The sequence below is a fragment of the Hippocampus guttulatus genome, chromosome 11 (genome assembly GCF_054856545.1).
Source record: "Hippocampus guttulatus isolate MCC_2025c chromosome 11, RoL_Hgut_1.0, whole genome shotgun sequence".
Lineage (NCBI taxonomy): Eukaryota > Metazoa > Chordata > Actinopteri > Syngnathiformes > Syngnathidae > Hippocampus > Hippocampus guttulatus.
In genome coordinates this window covers 21,635,232-21,655,324 of record NC_141271.1, presented here as the reverse complement: position 1 = coordinate 21,655,324, position 20,093 = coordinate 21,635,232, and the positions used below count along the sequence as shown (strand labels likewise).

At 51.1% G+C, this 20,093-nt stretch overlaps 1 protein-coding gene across 11 annotated transcripts in view; it reads left to right on the top strand.

Moving 5' to 3' along the window:
• Positions 1-111: 111 nt before the first annotated feature.
• tns1b (tensin 1b) overlaps positions 112-20,093 on the top strand; it is a 71,084-nt gene continuing 51,102 nt past the window's right edge. For 5 of the 11 annotated variants that reach the window (XR_015102325.1, XM_086124297.1, XM_086124296.1 and 2 more), the window contains exons 1-3: positions 113-288; positions 2,319-2,441; positions 15,889-16,003. Coding sequence is in view for 9 of the 11 variants with exons in the window: in XM_086124297.1 (XP_085980423.1) it covers positions 157-288; positions 2,319-2,441; positions 15,889-16,003 (370 nt within the window). In the remaining 2 variants the exon portion in view is untranslated. Of the gene's footprint in view, positions 289-2,318; positions 2,442-4,969; positions 5,204-6,830; positions 7,118-14,940; positions 16,004-20,093 lie in introns of those variants that run through there. The other 6 variants (XM_086124293.1, XM_086124298.1, XM_086124304.1 and 3 more) reach the window with 6 other exon arrangements.

Here is a 20,093-nt window from a genome sequence, read left to right as displayed (position 1 = left end):
ACTCCAAAAGGTGAGCGAGCGAGAGAGCGGCACGAAAAGTTTGCAGTTTTCCCTTCTTCGGCTTCTTGTCCAAATTGTGCTTTCTGTGTAGCCACGCAGGAGCTCACGGATCAACGCCGAGAGTCCGTCAATGGAATCGGTGGCTTTTCTGTCCGGATGGGATGCACACTGAGCTTCATGCGCTGTGAAGAAGACTTCCTATCCATGCCGGTTGAGCAGCATGATGACGACGAGGAAGAGGACAAGATGAAGATGAAGAAGAAGAGGAAAGACTGCAGCCTCCTCAAGGTGAGTCATTCGGAAATCTGCTCATCTTAGAACCTTTCGGCTATGTTATGGGTCCAAGTGACCAGTTTTAAATGAGGACAAACAAATGTGTCTTCATTTAAAAAAAAAAAAAAAATCTCTTCTATTATAAAAATGGAACTGAGCAAATATTTTTTGGCAGGAATGGTTACGCCAGGACGGGGGGCCCTTCATAAATAAAACGCAAACTGCCCCATTCTTTGCATTCGATTTCAATGGGCTTATTTCTGTATGCTTTTATAAAGTACAAGGTCAGAGTCTAAAAACTAAAGCTTGATGGAAGCCTTTGTGGAAATGCCCTGTTTTTTTTTTGTGTGTGTTGAAACGTGAGTTTCTTGCGGTGGCATCACGCATCCCAGTGGACGCTTTGGCACTTGGGCCAAACAGTGCGTCCTGTGTGCTGAGCGCATGAGGACGGCCTATCGTCTGACTCCTACCTGCCGCTCTGCCAGCGGGCCGGCGCGGACCTCGGGCAGAACAAGAGCCTCTCTGTCTCGTCTCCTTCTTTGCGGCGGTGTCCGGCGTGTTCTCGGTCTGGGAGAGGCGCGTGACGCTTGAGCAAACGCCACCTCTGTCGTTCCCCCACCATATAAACCTTCGCATGACATTGCGCTTTGACTCGGGGTTGATTTATTTACAAATGGGATTGTCTTTGGTTCATTATGTTGCAAATCACAATGACCGGTTTTACATTTTTAAAATGAAGGAATGAAAACGCATAACATATAGATTTTTAAAGATAAAAAGTCTTATCTCTTGAAAATGTATGCCTTTCATTTTCAAGAGATAAGACTTTTTATAAATAGTCGATAAAATGCTGGATATTTCCAAGATAAGACGGCCCCAAAATGCGCAAGTTGTATTTTTCAAGATTCAATTCATAATCTTACAAGAATAAAGTTGCTTGTGTTCCTGAGAAAATGTTGTACCTTGACCCGTAAGCTAGGGCTCGTGAACCCGTGATGAGCCGGGGACCCCGGTTTGAGATCCACCACGACGAGTCGGGCCGCTGCGCGTTGTCGTCGTGCCATTCGCGTGTGTGGGAGAGCGGCGCAAAAGCAAAAGCCAAACACCCGGCTCGGAAGACGATCCGTCTTCCGCACAGCTGGCCAAAATCACCGGCATGTTTTTTGCACCAGCTGCCTTCAAATCCAGCTTTGATCCTCCAGTCGTGCTTTATTCCAAGCGTGGCGATTTTACAGGGCCAAGAGTGGCCCGCATTTTTAAATGCACTTCTCAACTGCACTTCCCGGTTGAATTGTTTTAAAAGGTTTGAGAAACCCAAAACTGCGGCGACTGAAATGGGGATTATTTCCCGGTCTGGCGGTCGCTTCTTCCTCCTACCTCATTCCGAGTTTTTGGTCGCCCCGTTTTTGCTTGTTGAAGTGATCCGTCTCCACCGAGAGACCAACATCTTGGCGTGTGGGGGAGGAGTCGAGTGAAGCGACGCCTGGGTTGTTTATGGAGAGGCTGCAGCGCGAGCTGGTCAAGCTCAAAATGAGTTTGAAAACGCAGTCTAGTCCCAGTCTGTGCTTGCAAACCAGGACCGCAGGCAAATGCAAACCTCTTTACGCTACGCTGATGCATAAATGAGTCCAGCAGGGGGCAGGCTGTCTTGTTTTTCGAACAATGTGGGCTTGCGCAAGACGGGCCTTGCGTTGTTTTGCAGCCTTATGTAGCGCCAGCGGCAGAGCGCGGACATTTCAGAGCACTCCCGGCGGCAACGGGCATCACGCAGGCCTCCGTCGAGGCGTAGCGCTCACAACCAATGATAGCAATCCCACTGTCCGAAGCAGCGAGGCCAAAAGATCAAGAACCCCCCCCCCCCCCCCCAAAAAAAACCCCCAGAAGACAACATTTTTGCTTTCCATGTTCTGTTCTCCTGACACAGGCTTTCCATAGTTCGTGCGTGTGTGTGTGTGTGTGTGTGTGTGTGTGTTTCCTCTCCTCTGGCTAACAATGCCGCTCAGGAAGTATGTCAGGATAAGGGCTCGCTCTCTTTTTTTTCACAGAGAGAAGAAGATCGAAGTGGGAAAGGCTCGTGCAGTGAAAGAACGCTTTGGATGTGTCCAAGAAGAAAGGGAAATACAACTTCAGCTGTGTGTTCCGAGACGACGGCAATGTCCCTCTTGTTGGTGAGTGCCAGTGACCTTTGTTTTTTTTTAACCTATGTGTGGCCGGCGTTTTGCTTCCGATCACAAGGTCCACTTGGCAGATTGCGCTCTGCCGGTGGACTTGAGTTGACTTTATTGAAGGCATTTTAACGCTCTTGTTGTGTCGTGGCTCAACATGACCTCTTTATACCAAAAGGAAAAAAAAAAGGACCACATAAAGGAAGGTGCTTTTGCCTTTTTCTTATATGGGCTGTGGGGGGGAGGATGCTTTGACTAATTCTCCCCATTGTTTTTATTTCCATTTAAATGTCATCTGAATGGATTTCCCAGAAATGCCGCGGTTGCATTCAATCTTCCCTCAAAAATGTTTTAGTCAAACAAATTCTCGAAAATATTGTTCTTTCGAAACGCTGGCGCTCGTAACGTCATGAAATAGAACCGCGGAGACCGAACCACTTTGTGCACCGTCCTGGAATGACGTCATTCATTGTGGTTCTTCCCGGTGTGCGCGACTTGGCCAATAGGGGGCAGTGTAATACAGTCGTGCAGGCACAAATGAAGAAGAATTTCACGGCCACCTTCGTTTAGCACAGCTTGCTCTCGGATTCTGCCACGTGTGCGTCGATACCTTTCATGCTTCAAATCGACATCCCGTTTTTTTTCCATCCACATTTCATTTTGTCTTGCAAAATGGACGCGGGACAAAAAAAGGCTCCCGTCTGCTGACTCAAGATGGAACCGCTGCTTCTTCGCAGCGCTCGCTAATGAAATGAGCTTTGATTTAATCCCTTGTGGCTTTCTGCCACGCACTCGCTCCGAAGGGGGGGTTTAATGGATCAATAGCAGGAGGGGCCGCAGCCAACTGAAGCATTAATCATAGCCACTCGGCCGTGATGTCATAGGACAGCGGGAATGTGATTGAAAATGGTGGCAACTGCTTTGCATTCAAATGATTGAAAGCCAAAAACAAAAGTGTCAGCTTCAGCCTCCAAGGGATCCACGGGAAACAAAAATGAAAGCAGAGCGGAATTTCATCAGCGTGTGGGCTGCCTCGACACCCCCCCCCCCCCCCCCCCCCCACACGAGCCGGAATGCCCGCATCACCAGCTGTGACCGTACCCGGAAAAGCGAGAGGAGCCAATTCGCTGATTGCTTTCCAAGGAACAAGAGGCCCAGGCAGACGTTCCGCTCCGTGAGGCTCGGCAACAAGACGGTTCGGTCGGTCGGCGGCGCACTCTGCTCGTGGTTTGCGCGCCCGCCTCGCCGGCGAGAGGTCACGGCAATCGAATCGGTGCCAAGTTTGCATGTTCTCAGAAGTGAGACCTGTGAATGCTGGTTCCCCTTTTGGCTCTCGCTCGCCCATTGCCCAAAGTCAGCCGGTCGTTTCCTGGCCGGGAGGTGGTGTTGTCAAACTTGGGGTCCGCGAGTCATCTTTTGGCTCGGAAAAATGGGTATCATGAACCAATGGGGCCTCCCTGTGTGTTTTTCCTCAACTGGGCTCAACTGTGGACTCATGGGGCGCTTGAAAACAACCACCGCTGACTTTTGATGGCAAGTATTAATTTCTTTACAGATAGACACCCAAAATAAGCCTCACGCCGACTCTCCGCCGGGTTGAACGTCTGCGTTTCTTGTGACGTGGCATTTCATTCCGAGATTTGCGTCGGCGGTTCTTCACCATCTCAACACCCGCTTTCCGCTACCTGTACCGCAACACGGACTCCGTTTCCAGCCCACAGATTCCGTCCGTACTCTGCTTGAGTGAAAGTTGTCCGACTCGACCTATTCCATGTGACGATGGGACGTTCTCAGATTCTTCCGCTGGCCTTCAATTCAAAAGCTGCGGCAATCCCAAATCCAAAGCGACGCCGCGCTGTTGTCTGCAGGCACCTGGGGCACCCAAACCTGAAATCCACCGACAAGACGCTCTTGAAAATTGGACTTTTCACACGCCGTTGGCAGTTGGAGTTGACAAATGTCACCGCCCGTGGCAAAACGAGGAGTTGTTTTCTTGAAGGGAATGGGGGTGATTCAATACGTTTCCCGCTCATTCAATACGTTGGAGAACCTGCGGGCGCTTGTCCCGTTCGGCGTCACGGGGACCTGAGGCTATTCTGGCAGACTGCGCTCGGGACTGGTCGCCGTTCAATCACCCATCATCGAGTGGGCGCTGAACTGGGGAAATCGCACGGCTTGCAATCAATCACCTCATCTGGTCGTTCGAGTCGATCTGAGTGCGGAGGAGGAGGCCGCATCTGTCTTGCGTCAACAGGAGTCATTAGCCTGAAAAGCCTCCCTCCCTTTTTCATCACGCTAAGTTCCTCCCTGATAAGACGACTGGCCCCCGCCGCCTCCCACTTTTGTCGTCTGTCTTTCTCTCCCGCTGCAAATGGAAGACTTGCAGCGTCCCGCAAAGTGGACGGACAGACGGACGGATGGATGGATGGCGAGGATGCGAGACTGAAGAGCAAAGGATGTAACGCCACTCGTCAGGAGTCTCCGTCGGCAACTGAAAGCAAAGCGGACACGCGTCTGCCATCTCTTTGATTGGATCAAGTACCGCTCCGGGTTTGTCTGTGCGACTTCTCCGGCGAATGCTTTTCAAGGAGGCGGGTGAAAACGGCGAAGCAAGAGTCGCAGTCACACGGTAGCGGGCGGCAGGAGGACGCTTTCGCGAAAGGATGGGCAGACTCCACTCGTGTCTCACCACAATCGTCACTTGGGCAAGATTGCTCTTCTGCAGCGTCTTCCCTTTTTGGAAACGCAGGAAAAGCCAGAAGCAGGTACATTCACAAGTTGAGATGGTCACATTTCAAGGCTCGAGGTTTGACTCTCAGAAAAATAGATGCTCATTGCGGATCGTCTTGTTGTGGTAATTCAGCGGTTGACAACCTTTGAGTCAATGACGAGAACCTCCGGACTGGTTGCAGAGTCATTGCTTGTGCCAGCAAAGGTGCATGCAACTCATTTTTAATCTTCGGCGTTTGACTCAACTTTGCTTTTTCCCCGTCTTCGTTACGAATTTATTGTCGCGCTGATGAATTTTACGTGGCGATATGAAATGGCTTATTTCGAGCCTGGGGTCACAATACGTTGGCCCAGCAATGAAGGGGTGCCGCTTGAGCTGTGGCTCACTTGCGCGGGACAGACACCCCCTCACCACCGTCAAAACTGGCCGACGAAGGCACCTGGGAACCGATTTGAAATTGCCCGTTCAATGTATTTTTGACCTCAGAAGTAAGAGCACATCGGAAATGCATAGCTCGGTTTTCAGTGTGAATCGGAAACACACGGAGCCCATTCACGTTATCGGGCAGTTGGGGTGAAGTGGCCTGTGTCTCCCTTAGTGACCGTGCTTCTCGAAGGGTGGTCTGCGGCAAATACCAATGGGATTAATGCTCTCTGCTTGCTGCATGAGTGTGCGTGTGTGTGTTTCTGCACATTTGTGTATTATGGGGAATGTGAGAAAGATGTTTGCGTATGTCGAAGGCGGTTACTTGATGTTCACCGCCGTGAGAGACTGTTACAGAAGAATTTGTGGCGGACTTTGTGGGGTGGGGGCTGAAGGTACACCGTGAGGACCCATACCTACAGTACATTCCCATGTCCAACAGGGGGCGAATCCACTCAAGGTATCCTTGTGAGCAAAATATTAGTGCCGGACAGTCAGATTCCAAGGTGGACTTTCCTCCTCAAGCTCCGCGACATGTAAAAAAACTCTCACGGCAATTCACGTTTACAGAACTGCGGCTGTAAATGATTGCGTCATTGCGCAGTGGGAAAAGTCGACACGTCCGCTGGTCAGTCCAACCCTTGGTGAACGTGCACGTCCCTCGGGAGATGTTCAAGTCTGGGCTTTGGTCAACACATGGAGCTGACCAAAGCTATTAGGGATCTGCACTCTGATGCGATCTCCATTCCTTTGACTCGATGGCTTGCTTTGATATCCACTGTCAAATCTGCGATCAAGTCGAAACACGTGCCTCGCCAGATTCCGTCCAATCAATTGAATTTACTCTGGATGTCCTGAAATAGGAAGAGGCATTAAATCAGTCACTATTATGGCCGGCGATCGCACTGAAAAAGATGGGGGAGGTGAAGGGCAACGGATGCTGAGTGGTACGGCAGGCAGGAGGGGCTAATGGATCAAGGAATGAATGACGTTCAAAGAAGTGCGGCCGAGAGGGGTCGGGAAGGGGGCCGGGGTAGCCTGAGCGAGGAAGAGGAGGGGCAGGGGCGACGGATAAGAAGACGACGGCCCACCCCCTCCGCTCCGTGCCGAGAAGTTGGAGCTGGCCGACCCCCTCCCCGGCCAGCCCCCCCCCCCCCCCCCCCCTCATTCCCCGAAAGCTTTGTGAAACTTTGCCCCGGGCAGAGTGACGAGAGAGAGAGAGAGAGAAGAGAGGCAGCCGGGATCCGATGAGAGGACAGAGCCACACTGACATTGAAGGGGGACCAAGCGAAAGCATCCTGACGTTCCCAAGCGGCTCCGCCCCTCGCGCATCCGCCCCACGCGCATCCGCCCCGCGCACGGTCATGGCTCGGCACGCCGGGGTCGGGCGCCCCGAAGCCCCGTGAGCGCGGCCGCAGCATCCCGAGCCCCTCCGCCGCCAACCATGCCGTCCGTCTCCCTCGGCTTGCCGGCGCTGTTGGCCGCTCCGGCTCGGACCTGGGTCTGCCTGTCCTGCATGTTCTGGGTGAGAGAACGTCGCCGCCCCAGCTGTCGCTGTACTTTGAATGCGTGTCCGTGGCAACTTTGCCTCTGCCGTGCGCGGACTGCGCGTTCTGAGAAGGAACATGCGTCGCTCGTCTCGATTACGTACCAGACAGACATTCGGGTATCTGGTGTCGTCCACGGTCGCGGTCCACAAGGCCAGACAACTTTCTGAGAAGGAGCTCATTTGCGTTGTCTTGTGGACATACGTCGTCAAATCGAAGAACCTGATGCCACATTGGGAGTCATGCGGCGCGTTGGCCTTTGGAGTGATTTTCGTGGCGGACCCGAGAGTTGTTTTTTTGCCTCCTTTGAGCCTCGAGACTCGTCTCACCCCAGAGCCAGATGCAGCGAGCCAAAGGACCTATTGGGTGGTCTGCTTGTCGGGGGTTGTGTGTAGAGGTTAGCTCCCAGGCTGCGGGGGGCCTTGGCACCGTGACACTTTGGAATGAGGGACACACACGTTGGGGCAACGTAGAGCAGCCGCACGATTGGGTCTCGACACTGTCCCGCTGCCCCTCGCGTCGCGCTTTGGTCGACTCCAGGTGGTCGGGACAAGCACTGCCGGGTCCTCCAAGTTGTAATGTGCAAGCCAAAAAAGTTGATGCAACACTCTTGTCACGGATGTCTTTGCTTTCCCAAAAATGTGTCCAAGCGACCCGGCGCAATTTTGTAGCGTGTTGAGTTGTGAGTCAAATTGAAGCATGTGATTTGCAAGTTTAGTCAATAATGGCCTGTAAATTTGGGGCTTTCGTTTGGTCTTAGACACTTGAGGATCATTGGCCACGCCTCCGCTCAAACGGACCCGTCAGCATTATTGCCGCTCTGGTGAAACAAACGGAACAAAAGGGGCAGTCAATATTCAAAACCATGTCATGAAATCTAGAAAAGAACAAGTCAGAAGAAGATGATGAGAAAAAAAGAGCTCGGGTCGGTTTGACCCGTGACATAAAGGGGGAGGGGGCTTGGTTCGAAACACTGTGGGTATATAGCTCTTCATTTCTGCTATTATGAAAGAACATTACTGGCTCAAATGTTTTTCAAACAACAATCAATTTCTCAAAGTAAACAGTGCTCTCTTGTGTCTTCTGGAAGCGAGCGATGAAAGAGGGCAATCCCTGAATAGCCCATTCAGATCCATCCATGCTCATTCTGCGCTGGTCCTTTGGGACGCGACTGCACAGCAAGCGCTTCCTCACCAGCGGCCTGGATCATCTTACAGAGCTCTTCATCAGTTAATTACCATTCCTCCCGAGGCGAGGTGAAAGTGGGGGGGGGGCCTGGGTTGTAAAAGACCTTCAGAGCGCTCAAGCCCCCTCAACATCAGGCGTCTGATGTTTTCGTAACGTGCTCAGGATGGGTCTCGCCGTTAATTGGCCGTTAATTGCATCGTTTTTGGACGACACCCGTTCCTGAGCAAATCCTCCTGTGACTAGACCTTGCTTAATGTGTGAGCATCCTCTTTGCGTGAAGGTTTGCAACTGAATTAGGATCACTGGTTCTCGGGCCCCTCGGTTTACCACTGATTTCAGGTCTTATTTTGGTGACGTGGCCCCCATCAAAGCGACCCTCAGTTATTGGCCGGCAAACGATGCCGTTTGCCTTTCCTGTGCTCCTTTTGTAGCACCCTAACATGGCGCCAAAGACCAGGCTAAAATGAAAGGCGGAATTGGTGTCAAGGACGTCAAGTTGATTTCACACAGGCCTTCGTCGCAAAAGGCCTTCAAAGGCGACCGGTGACGAATATCGACAACATCTCCCGATCGAGGGAAATCTCAAAACCCCGTTTTGGGGGCGGGGAGAAGGAAGCTTGAGAAGGGACCGCAGATGGTCTCATGTCAAGTCGAATGAAGCAATGTTGCCTTCAGTTCAACAATTTCATGGAAAATATGCCCGCTTTTTTTTTTCTTCTTCTGTCATTAATCACGCCGTGCCCTTCCGCAGATCCATCTGTCTTTGATCCATCATCCCCTGGAGCATTCTTTGTTTGTTTGCCTTGAAACCAAGCCACAAAGGGGCGCGTCGCGTCGTCTTTGCTGGCCTTCCCTCTTTGGCTCCAGATTTCTCTTGGTTGTCATTCCAGTTGGAAAACGGTTTGAGTTTGATGCCCTCTATTTTGTACACTTTCAGGGGGCGGTCGCATCTGGTGCAAGGTGAACCGCTACCCACCCCGCCCTCTTATATTCCTCGCCCGATTTGCCCCGTGACACCCGGCCAACGCAAATTTGGGTGGACGCGGGTGCGCGGAAAAGTCCCCAAATGTGAAGATTTGAAGGAAAGCCTCGAGGCCAACCGCATAAGAACGACTTTGATATCGCCGTGCCACGGACAACCAAAGGCGCTTCTGCGATCACAAAGCACGGGCGTCAAACCACCCACGTCGGCCACGGGCGCGTTGGCCCCCCTGGCCGTAGGCCATTTTGAATCAACTCTTGCTCCTTCCACATGTTTGCTTTGGATGACTTGCATGAAAACTCCCCAACAACAAAAGGGGAAGTTCACCCAGCGCTCGGTTGATTTATGAGAGGTGTCGAGCTTTGTGTAAGCCGCCCCCTCCCGGCCGGCCCTTTCGGTCGCCAAGAAGCAAGCTTTGGCCACGCTTGACTGGCCCCATTGGCCTTCAACCTCCCCCTGCTCTTTTGGCATTGACGCCATTTGGACCGCGTTCGCTTTTCCCAATTTTCTACGCCGCCTGATCCGAGGCTGCTTGAGTTCAGTTCGTGTGCACCCGACTGCACACGCAGTTGAATTCTTTTCATTCCTTTCTCTCGTGCCCATTCTGATCAAAATTTCTTTTTTGGGGGGTGGGGGTGGGGGAGTCAAATATTGTAGAAATACTGTGCTGTATACACCAAAATAGCAAAAGTAAGGCTCACAGAAATGTCTTCCTTGGACGCGTGGATTTGTTTGTTCACATTTCCAAATATTCTCCTGATGCATTTTCAAAATGGGTCCGTTTTACCTGCAAAGGAGGGCTAACTGTTTGCCATATAAATATCTATATTTTATAGTTTTCCTGCATTGATATTGATGAGAGGATGTGTCTCATGGTCAAAAAGAAAAAATCAAGTTTTGGAGCGTGGCTTTTTTGTCATTGGCAAGTCAGGAGAAGTGACTCAATGGTGTTTAGTACAGAGCGGTGGCAATTCCTTTGGGCGTGGCGCGCTACCTGGACGCACAATCGTGACACGGTTAAAGGGTGGCGAAAGAAGAAAAGCTGCTCTTCCACAAAGTTTGCCATGATTCAATTTCCCCGGTTGTTGTTGGCTGAACGCGCATCTGAAAAATGAATACTCAAGTAAAGGACGGATGGCTGAAAAGTCGCCCAAAGTGTCCTTGCTGGAAGTCGCTAATCACGTTGCTCCCCTCTGCTGTTTTTGTTTCATTTCCCCTTCGCAAACACCCTTGGACAGGCTCCAAAACTAACATGTGAAGGGGTTACGGTGTCAAGGCCCCTGACTGAGCGGGACTATTTGGGCAAGTTAGGGGCGGAGGGGGGGCTGAATCCATGCCAGCTTTCAAAACACGTGTTGCCTGGATGTTTCAAGAAATAATTACACGTTGACATGGGTTTCTTCGTGAGGATTCAGAGGTGGACCGCGGTTGACGTATGACGTTGAAATGGCAGACAGTCAGCAAAGGTCCAATGCCGTCGTCATTTCTGCATCCGATGCCCCCCTCCGTCTTTGCCCCTGGATGACCGGGTCATTTCCTCCGTGTGATCCCACTCACGGAGATGAAATGGATGTTGAGAGCGGAGATGTTGAGGGTCGGGCGGGGTGGGGTGGCAGTAAGGAAGGAGGCGAGGCTGGAATGCCTGGCCTGCATTACCCCCCCCTGCCCCCAAATGAATAGCAGGTGACTTTTCATTGGGCGGTGGGAACTGGAGAGTGCAAGAAAGAAGAGGAAGGGAAAAGGCCTCTGGAGTGCCTCTGCGCTCAATTGTTGTCCCATTCCGCTCATTGCTTACCATCGGGACACTTCCTTCTTCCGCTCAAAAGGGCTTTCGTCAATTTGGGCCTTGGAAGCGGCTTTGTTTTTAAGAAGTTGTTGGTAGGGGGAGGGGGGGGCGCTTCCCCCCCCAAAGTTTTTGCCGATTTGCCTGCTGAGTAATCTCTGACGAAGGGATGCAACGAGTAGAAAATTGAACAGAACAGGGAAGGAGCAGCGTGTGCCGTGTGGGGAATGCCCCCGTTCCAAGAAATTGAGTGCTCGTACGAAGACGGGCCCCAAAGTCATCCTTCTGATCGGGATTTGGAAGGTCGTGAAAAACCAAGAAAAGTAGTCGAGTTGAAAAGGCGTTTTCCAGCGGACGTTTTCTGTTCAACTTAAGAAAAAGCATTGGACATATTGGCCGGTTAGTACTTAGTATGTGTCAAGCAAATTGAAGGAAAAGGACAAAAAAGAGAGGGGAGACGGCAGACAGACGGAAAGGAAAGAAGTGGAGAAAACGCACAGCAGGTCACTTGCGTCAAGTGCATAGAAACCCCAGAAGGACACCTCAGGAGTCGCGTGACGGTCGCCCCCACCGCGTCTGCTTCGAATGTCCGTCCATGCATATGGCGTCCCATATGAGAGACGGCGGCACGCTAACTCGCGGGTTAAGCCGCACGACTGGGGAGGCGGGGCTTAGAGAACAATGGCGCGGAGGTCGGCCGCTCTGCTCGTTATTGACTCGATTACCTCGCTCAGACAGTCGGGAATGTCCCATGCGGGCGCGCCGCCTTCTCTCAGGGGGCCTGTTCAAACTTCCCAGCGGCGACAGGCCCGATGTCATTTGCATCATTCAATTCCAAGCAAACGGAAATCAGTTCTTCTTCTCTTCCCGCGACCCCTTCTCTCCTTGCCCTCCTCGAGGGTGAACGTCGGGGGATGTTCTTCGTATTTGTGAACTGCGGCCAATTCCCCTTTGGGGTGCTCACCTCGAAGATGAAAAACAATCCTAGTCGGAATGCCGGTCGGTGCCAGCGGACTTCGGATTTGTTTGGCTTTGGAGAGCGTTCCCCTGAAATCAAAACTGCGAAGAGCAATCGATGAGGCCAAAACGCTCACGTGATCATCATTATCACCGAGCGTCGAGGACACGGAGGCGAACCGGCCGATGCGCAAACGCTTGCCGATTTTGCATCGCTTATCTGGGCTAGCCTGGGTTGCCCATCGGCCATTAGCTCGCTCAGTGGCCGTCGCGAGCGCTTCATGGCATTATTTCTAGAGCACTTTCAAACAAACGCCGCCGGATCCAAAGTGCTGTGTCAAAGCCAAAGAATAAAATTGAGTCGGAAGAGGAGTTTGAAAGATGGGCAAATCATGGAATCTTTCAAATCTATCAGGAGAACAGTGGAGGGATGCCAGGGTAGGAGTGATGTGTTCCTTCTTTACCAGTACCAGTCAAGAGGCCAGCAACGGCACTCTGGAACAACTGGCGACGCTTCAGGGAGCAAATTGTCATTTGCAATGCCGATGCGGCCGCAGACCGGAAGATGATGTCATGGATACTTTGATTGCATTCATGTGGAATCAGTCTTTAAGGGTGTGTGTGTGTGTGCTCTTACATCACCATGAGTCAGACTTTCGGGGTCATTTGAGTGACGAGGAAGAGTTGTGCAGTTAGGAAAACAGCCCTCGGCTTACCTCACGCTGCTGGAATGTGTCTTTTCAAAGTCCAATATGGAATCGTTTATCTTTACGTAGTAGTGTAAAGATATCGCTTTTCAACGAAAAACGGAAACGTCTCTTGTCCGTATGAAACTTAAGAAACTTGAGTCGTGCTCAAACTTTAACTGGACAGTGATTTCAAATTGGATCGGCCAATTTGTGCTATGGGAGATACCGAGAGCTAAGCGGAGGCTCGGAGGGGATGTTGGCGCTTCCCTCTCTTTGGAATGAACGTTGGTCAAGCCCCCTCGCCGCCCATCTTTCAAACTCGTCTTCAAACTCCGTTTTCTTCTTTGGCTTTGAGACTCCATTTTTAGGTTGGCTGTTTGTGTGTTTTCGACTGCCTCTCTTATCAACGGATTGTTTGTGGTATGGATTATTTTTGCTCCACGTACAGCACTTTGTTGTTTGCCGGCGGTGGTTGAGTTGACGTTATTTCAATCAATAATTTGGGGGACATTTTGCAGTGGCAATCTCAAATGTATCCCGCAAATTCCCCAAAAGATATCAGTCTATTTGCAAGATACTCTTCATACATGATTAAGATCACTGAGATAAGGCGGTAGGTAACGTGCACTGTTCGGATGGGGGGGGGGCATTGCGTGTGGACACACTTTTAAAGTATGAAAGCCTCGTTTGTGTGCATGAATGTTTCCATGTCTTTGTGTGTGTGTGTGTTTACCGCATTTCCATCTTCTGTTTCGACCCATGTGCGCTAATGAATGCCAAGCGGGAGATTATGCATGCGTCGCTAGGGGAAGACCGTCTGTTCCCAGGAGCTGCTCAGCCTGAGAGCTCGGGGATGGGGCGGGGGGGCTACGCGTGCACCCTGACCCCAGCGTCGGAGTCCCGCCTGCCCCGCTTCAAGCACTTGTCTGCTTTGTGGCTCTTTTTCAAGTTTTGGGGTCCAAAAATGCAGACGGTCCTGCAACGTCTTGAATTTAAAAAAAACCCAAAAAAAACATCAGCACAGCCCACCTTGTTTACGAAGGTAGTCAAAGCTTTTAAAGAACTCATTAATTCTCCGCTTCTCACCCCCGAGGCCCCCTCCTGTCACCCCCCCCCCCCCCGCACATACACACAAGCGACTCGCCGGCAACCCCCACCAAAAAAACAATAAACAAACTCCTCCAGTGCCAGCTGCATTGCGAATGGTCGGAAACAATTATGGACTCACAAAAGGAAACGTGGCACTCGATTGGCCGGCGCCGTCGTTTCAGGTTAAACGTCTCGGGCTGCATTGCAAAGAGACCATCTGAACCCCTTTGCCCTCCACATTTAGGAGAATGACCGACGTGTACCTTGGCCAAGTGCCACACCCTGCCCCTCACGCCCCCCCCCCCCCCCCCCCTCGTCTCCCCCTTGCTGGGCATACCCGCTGTGCGACTGACTGAATAAGGTCTTGGAGGTGTCGAGGAGGCCGAGAAATAGACTCAAAAGAATTTGAGTTTGGTCGACGTTTTCTGGCTCACTCTACGCCAGTGGCATAGATAGATGAACAAAAGTACAGGGGTGCCTGAAAGCGACTCATCTAATGACCCAACAAGCGGCAGTTAAAAAGAAAAAAAAAATTGGGGCTCCTTCAGTTGAAGTTGACTATCAAGCTAAAAATTCACATGGGCAACCACCAACGTTGCCTTGATAATGACCGTTTAGCTTATTGCTAACAGACCTTCAAAACGATATTTTCTTTATCCTCTGCGATGAACAACTAACGCAGTCGTGCTGCGGCTTCCTGCGGAACTGAGACGTCTCCTCATATAGCTGTCTGTCTGTCTCACACGGTCTCCTGGTGGCCAAGACACACCTCTCACAAGGAGCAGAGCAATATCCCTAAAACAATGTGTCAAAGTCTGTCTTCTTCTTTCCTTTGTGTTTTTATACGCCCCTACTGCATGTTACAGTGTGCTCGTTTTCTTCTTCAAAACACATTTTGGAATGGACCAGCGGCGTTTCTGTTCATTTCCACAGGGTAAGACGACGCGCAATACGGCCGTTTTGCGTGACGGGCATCTTGACGGAACAAATTCAGCTCGTGTCTCAAAGGCGCCATGGTGTGATTCCCGCCTTCTTACTCGGCCCAAGAGACATTTTTTTGCCGGCCGTGCCGGGCCGAGACCTCCAGCGCTGGGTAGAAAAGCGAGCCGGGCGCTTCCAGCGCATGCACGGCTGCTCTTTCGGCCAAACCGGATTAAGCTAATCACGTTAAGTCATGGTGGCCAGCAGGGAAGAATGAATGAAGGCTTGGCTGGAGCGCTGTTGCCATGCGCCGCTCAAATGCAAGCAAGCGAGCTGTCGCACACGGCTCGAGCCACGCCGGCCGGCGCTTGGAGCGTCATCGCATTGCTTCCATCGTTTTGGCAATCTTTTGTCAGGCGCATCCGCGTCCGACGTAGGCGGGACCTTGTTGTTTTTTTCAGCTCCCGCCCATAGGCGAGGGTGGGAACGTAGACGGACCGGTCGATCGAGAGCTGAGCCGCGGATCCGCCTGTCGATCTCCCTCCCTGCCCTCCCGAGATACTTCAACTGTCTTCGGTGACAATGAGATGAAAAATACACAGCGTTCATGGGAAAACAAGAGCTGGAGCTATTTCTCCTTCTAAGAACAATATTTTGGATATTTAATCTTTCCGGCGGCTCAGTTTGAGCCGCAACATAACAGGGGGTCTAGTGAGCCAAAGTGTGGAGGCGATGTGGGGAGCAGCTGAACAAATAGACCACAGAAACGACGTCAGCTTTCTCTTTGGTCGGTCCACCTCGCGGTTCTTCAAAAGAGCCCAAAGGAAGCAGACAGTTGCCCCCCCTGTCTGCCTTTTGCGTTGGTCACACTGAGCCACGTCGCTCGGTGTGCGGCGTGCTTAGAAACGTGGAAATTCCGACACTCATTACCGACGGCGTTGAAGCATTTATGTCACGCTGTGGAGCAGAGCTGGCTTTTGCGGGCAAAGTCGATTCATGCCTGTAGCCGGCCGGGTGTTCCATTTGTTGGCCACATCTTCCCACATCTGTCCAAAACGACGTGCAACCGCCCGGACCCGATGAAGCGTAAACATTTCGGCACTGACCGGCCACCTGTTTGTTTTGTTTTGCGCTTTGCAGCCCGAGGAATTGGAAGCCGTGCATTCTCACACTTTCCGCGAGAAGACTTTCAAGAAGTCCAAGACCTGCGGCGTTTGCAAACTCATCATCGTCCACGACGGACTCGTCTGCAGAGGTCAGTCACGTGAGCTCAAACCGGACGTTAGCCTCATAGCATGATTGCACGAATTCATTTGCGCCAGCGTCTTCAGCGGTTTGCCAGGGAGAAAAAAACAAAACAAAACAAAACAATGTTTGGATTCTGAATCGGCCTAATTTGCGATCATGCGACGAGCCCATAATCTTTTTTTGAACTATATGATCGGGTCTGACGACGATTGCAGAGAACGTGGAAAACCGAGAGCCGCGTAGGAGTCCGTTGTGGAGATAAAGCATCCAACTGTTTTTGACTGTTTCAATGCCCCCGCCTCCCAACACTAACAACAAAAGAGTTGACTTCAACTCGTATCCCCTTGATACCGATGTAGGAACATGTCACCGTAGCTGGTTCCTGAGTCAATGTTTCCCCAATAATGATATCCTGTCAGATGAAAGCGCTTTGGCCAGACATTGAACGAAAGAAAGAATAATGTCAGCCAGACTAAGAGACTTCCATCCATCCATATCCGCTTCGCCTCACGAGGGTCGCGGGGTGTGCTGGAGCCTGACAAAAGAGAGATGAAAAGTGACAAAGATATGAGGTGCTCGGCAAAAATGGCACGACGGTGGAAATGTCTGTTTTCAGTCCGATAACGCCGCCGGAGGCCTGGCGGAAACGTGGCCTTGTTTGGTTTGGCTGCAAAAGTGGCAACGCGTTGGTGACCCGGCCCATTGAGAGCGATTCCCGCTCACTGGGATTGTTTCCGTGTTTTCATGTCACAATTTTTCCTCGAAAAACTCACAAATATGCTGAAAGTCAGAAATGTGAAGCAGACGTGTCTGACCCAGCAGGAAGTGAACTTATCATTTCACAATATCCAATCATGCCCGCGGTTGAACACCAGAGAATGGACCGAGAGCCTCGACTTTTAGTAGGCCTAAAAAACAGGATTGAAAAGGAATTTCTAATCGGCTTCTCCTCACAAGGGTCGTGGCTATCCTAGCTGACTTCAGGCACGAGGCGGGGGACACCCTGAACCGGTTGCCAGCCAAACCTGGGGCACACGGTGATGAACAACCATCCCAGCCAGCCCACGATCGCACCTCGGGACCATTTCGAGTGTTCCGTTGACCTGCCATGCATGTTTTTGGAATGTCAGAAGAAACCCGAGCACCCGGAGAAAACCCACGCAGCCACGGGGAGAACATGCAAGCTCGACACAGAAAGGCCGGAGCCAGATTCGAACCCTATCTAATCTATACATCAAAGAAACCTGTTTTGGGGGACATCCTTCGTAGCGTGCCCGCTGATAGCTCCCCTCTGCCGTTCTTGTTTACCAACACTATGCAGCCACATGTTCTCCCCGTGACGCAAGCCCTTGGACTTCCTCCCAGCCGCGGGTTGCCAGGATACAAGGTGTGGGTTACTCTCACAATAGGCGTGTTGACGCAGGTCAGCGGCGTTCTTACAAAACAAGGAACTGTGTTAGGGGGTATTTTGGGAGAGCGGGGGCCTCCAGGGCAGGAAGTGACTTTTATTTTCAGCAGCGGGCTGAGTTTGTGTACGGGCTGGATGAAAAACACACGGCAGGAGTCTGCGTGTGTGTGTGTGTGTGTGTGCGCGTGTGTGTATATCATACATGGTTTGCCAGCAGTTAAAATGATGGCAGATCACACTGAGGCACCAGCATTTTTGGTGTTCCATAGCAACAAGACAAGACTGCTGAATGACTCCATCTCTGACGTCGACATCTTTGCATGTGATCTTTGTCAAGTCAAATAGTTGGCTAAAGCTATTTATTGCATCGCGTCTCTTTTGTTCACAAGCGTACTTTATAACGTGTCCCAGGAGTGGAAATGGTTGAGCTCATACAGCTGGTATATGTGTTGCTCTCACTGAGACACAAACACACACGCACACGCTGATACCGTTCCAAAAGTTTCAAAAATATTTGTCGCTTGTTTTGATGGGGTGTTGAGGGGACGCGGGGGCGGTTCTCACAGCGGGGAAATTTGGTGGGAAGAGGAACACGTTTCTCATCCAATGTTGCCATTCATACAACAGTATCAGGGCAACAAACGAAACGTTTCACACATTTAAACTCTGAGTAAATTTATTTCAGGAGATTCAAGGGACGGTTTTGTTGCCCTGAGATTTTTCTCATGTCAAATATGTGCAGTGGCTCATTCGCACCTTGTGAATCCTGATCTGTAATGTGAGGGCGAGCACGCCATCTAGTGGCCGTATGACATCAGTACAACCATTCCCACTGCTGGGACACTTTCTTAGGTACGTGTGTGTGTGTGTGTGTGCGTTGCAAAAGAGATGCAATGCAATAACTTTAGCCAACTATTTGACTTGACAAAGATCAAATGCAACGATGTCGACGTCAGAGATGGAGTCATTCAGCAATCTTGTCTTGTTGCTAGGGAACACCAAACATGCTCGTGCCTCCACACGCGCGCGCACACATACATACTGTAGTTGGGATGTCATCCACAAGAGGGCGCTGGAATCACTTGGTCGGTCACGAGGCCTGCAGCCCGCCGCCCTTCTCTGCATGCCGACCGCGTTCGACTGTAGCAGCTGTTAAACACTTTGAAGAGCGTCCCATGACGAGCACATCAGCTGGCCAAAGGTGGAGCTTTTCCCCCTCACAAGGATTTTTGCAGCTGCGGGATGGGCGGCAGAATGATGAAGCCCTCGTATGACTCCAGGCCATCAATCATATGCCTCAAAATGTCTTTCGAGACATACGATATGCAACCGAGTTCAAAGGAAAATGGACGCTTGCGTTCAAATAGTTGGCTCGCTGGCGTGCACGGCCAACCGTCAGGGGTGAAATGAAGCGATTCGGTATGTCTCGGGCTATGATTCAAATCACACTCAGTGTTATGATTCATTTCATTTCGGGACGCGTTTGGATCATCCCACACAACGCGGATCAAATTGATGCAGGGGCACGATGAGAACCTTGCGAGAAATCGTCAGAGGCGCAATAGAAAATGATCCAATTTCTCTCGATTGATGCTTAGAATCCGATCATATTCTTCCACTCGCTGGCCGAGCGTACAACGAACCCGCGTCGCCACCGCTTGCCGCCTATGCGACGGAAGACTACTTTTTTGTGTGCACCTAAACCAACCGGCATTTTACAATGAGTAAAATAAATAGTAAGCAAACTGAGACAAGATCATCATTATCCGGAGTTCTGACACGAGATTTTGTGAATGCCGCGTCTCGGCCGCTGGGTTTTGCCGCGCGTGAAAATATGAAGCCGCACGATGTAACGAGGTTGCAAATTATAGCCCGTGAAATGCGGGGAAGCTTTCACACAGACGAAAAATCCATTTCCGGATTTAAGCGAGCGAGACGCAGCCGGCCGACGCCAAGCCAAAACATTACGGCATACGTGCGGACGCATAGATTGTGTTGGCAGTAAAACAGGCCGAAATCCAGAAGTCGGGGGGGGGGGGGGTCGCGCAAGCAGCAATTTGTATCGTCGTGCGAAGAGTGCTCAAAATGTCAACATTTCTCCAGAGTTTTTCTACCCCCCTATTTTCAAGAGCCGTGTTGTCCTTAAAACTCTGCCTAATGTTCGCGACATACAAAAGTATGATCAATACTGTATTTTTAGGAATAAATCCTCTGCCTCAGTTTTGATCACCATTACTTGCTCCGTTACTCTCTGTTAAAGTCTGACAGCGTGGTGATCGTTGAAGCGCTACAGCAGTTTTTTTTATTTTTTATTAGCCGGTACTTCACGAAGCACTGCTGTAATAATACATTGTGCCCTCCGCTGTGTGCTTCTCGGCCACCGTGTGCTACATGTACTTCAGTCGGCTGCGGTCATTCGTTTTTCGCTCTTTGGTCAGAACGCCGCAAGATCAATGCAAGTCTCGTTTGCTCTGACGTTGCGTCGTGAGCGTTAGCCTGACGTTAGAGTCCACTTCGGATGGGATTGGCAACAAATAGCTTGGAGCCTCTTTTTCCAACAATTGCCCACCACGTGGCAAAAAGCTCGCCGGCAAAATCTGCTCGGTCGACAACACAAAGTGTCCAACCGATGGCTTGCATCTTCATTTCGGATCGTTGGGATCCATTTTGGAGACTTGCGTACACGAGC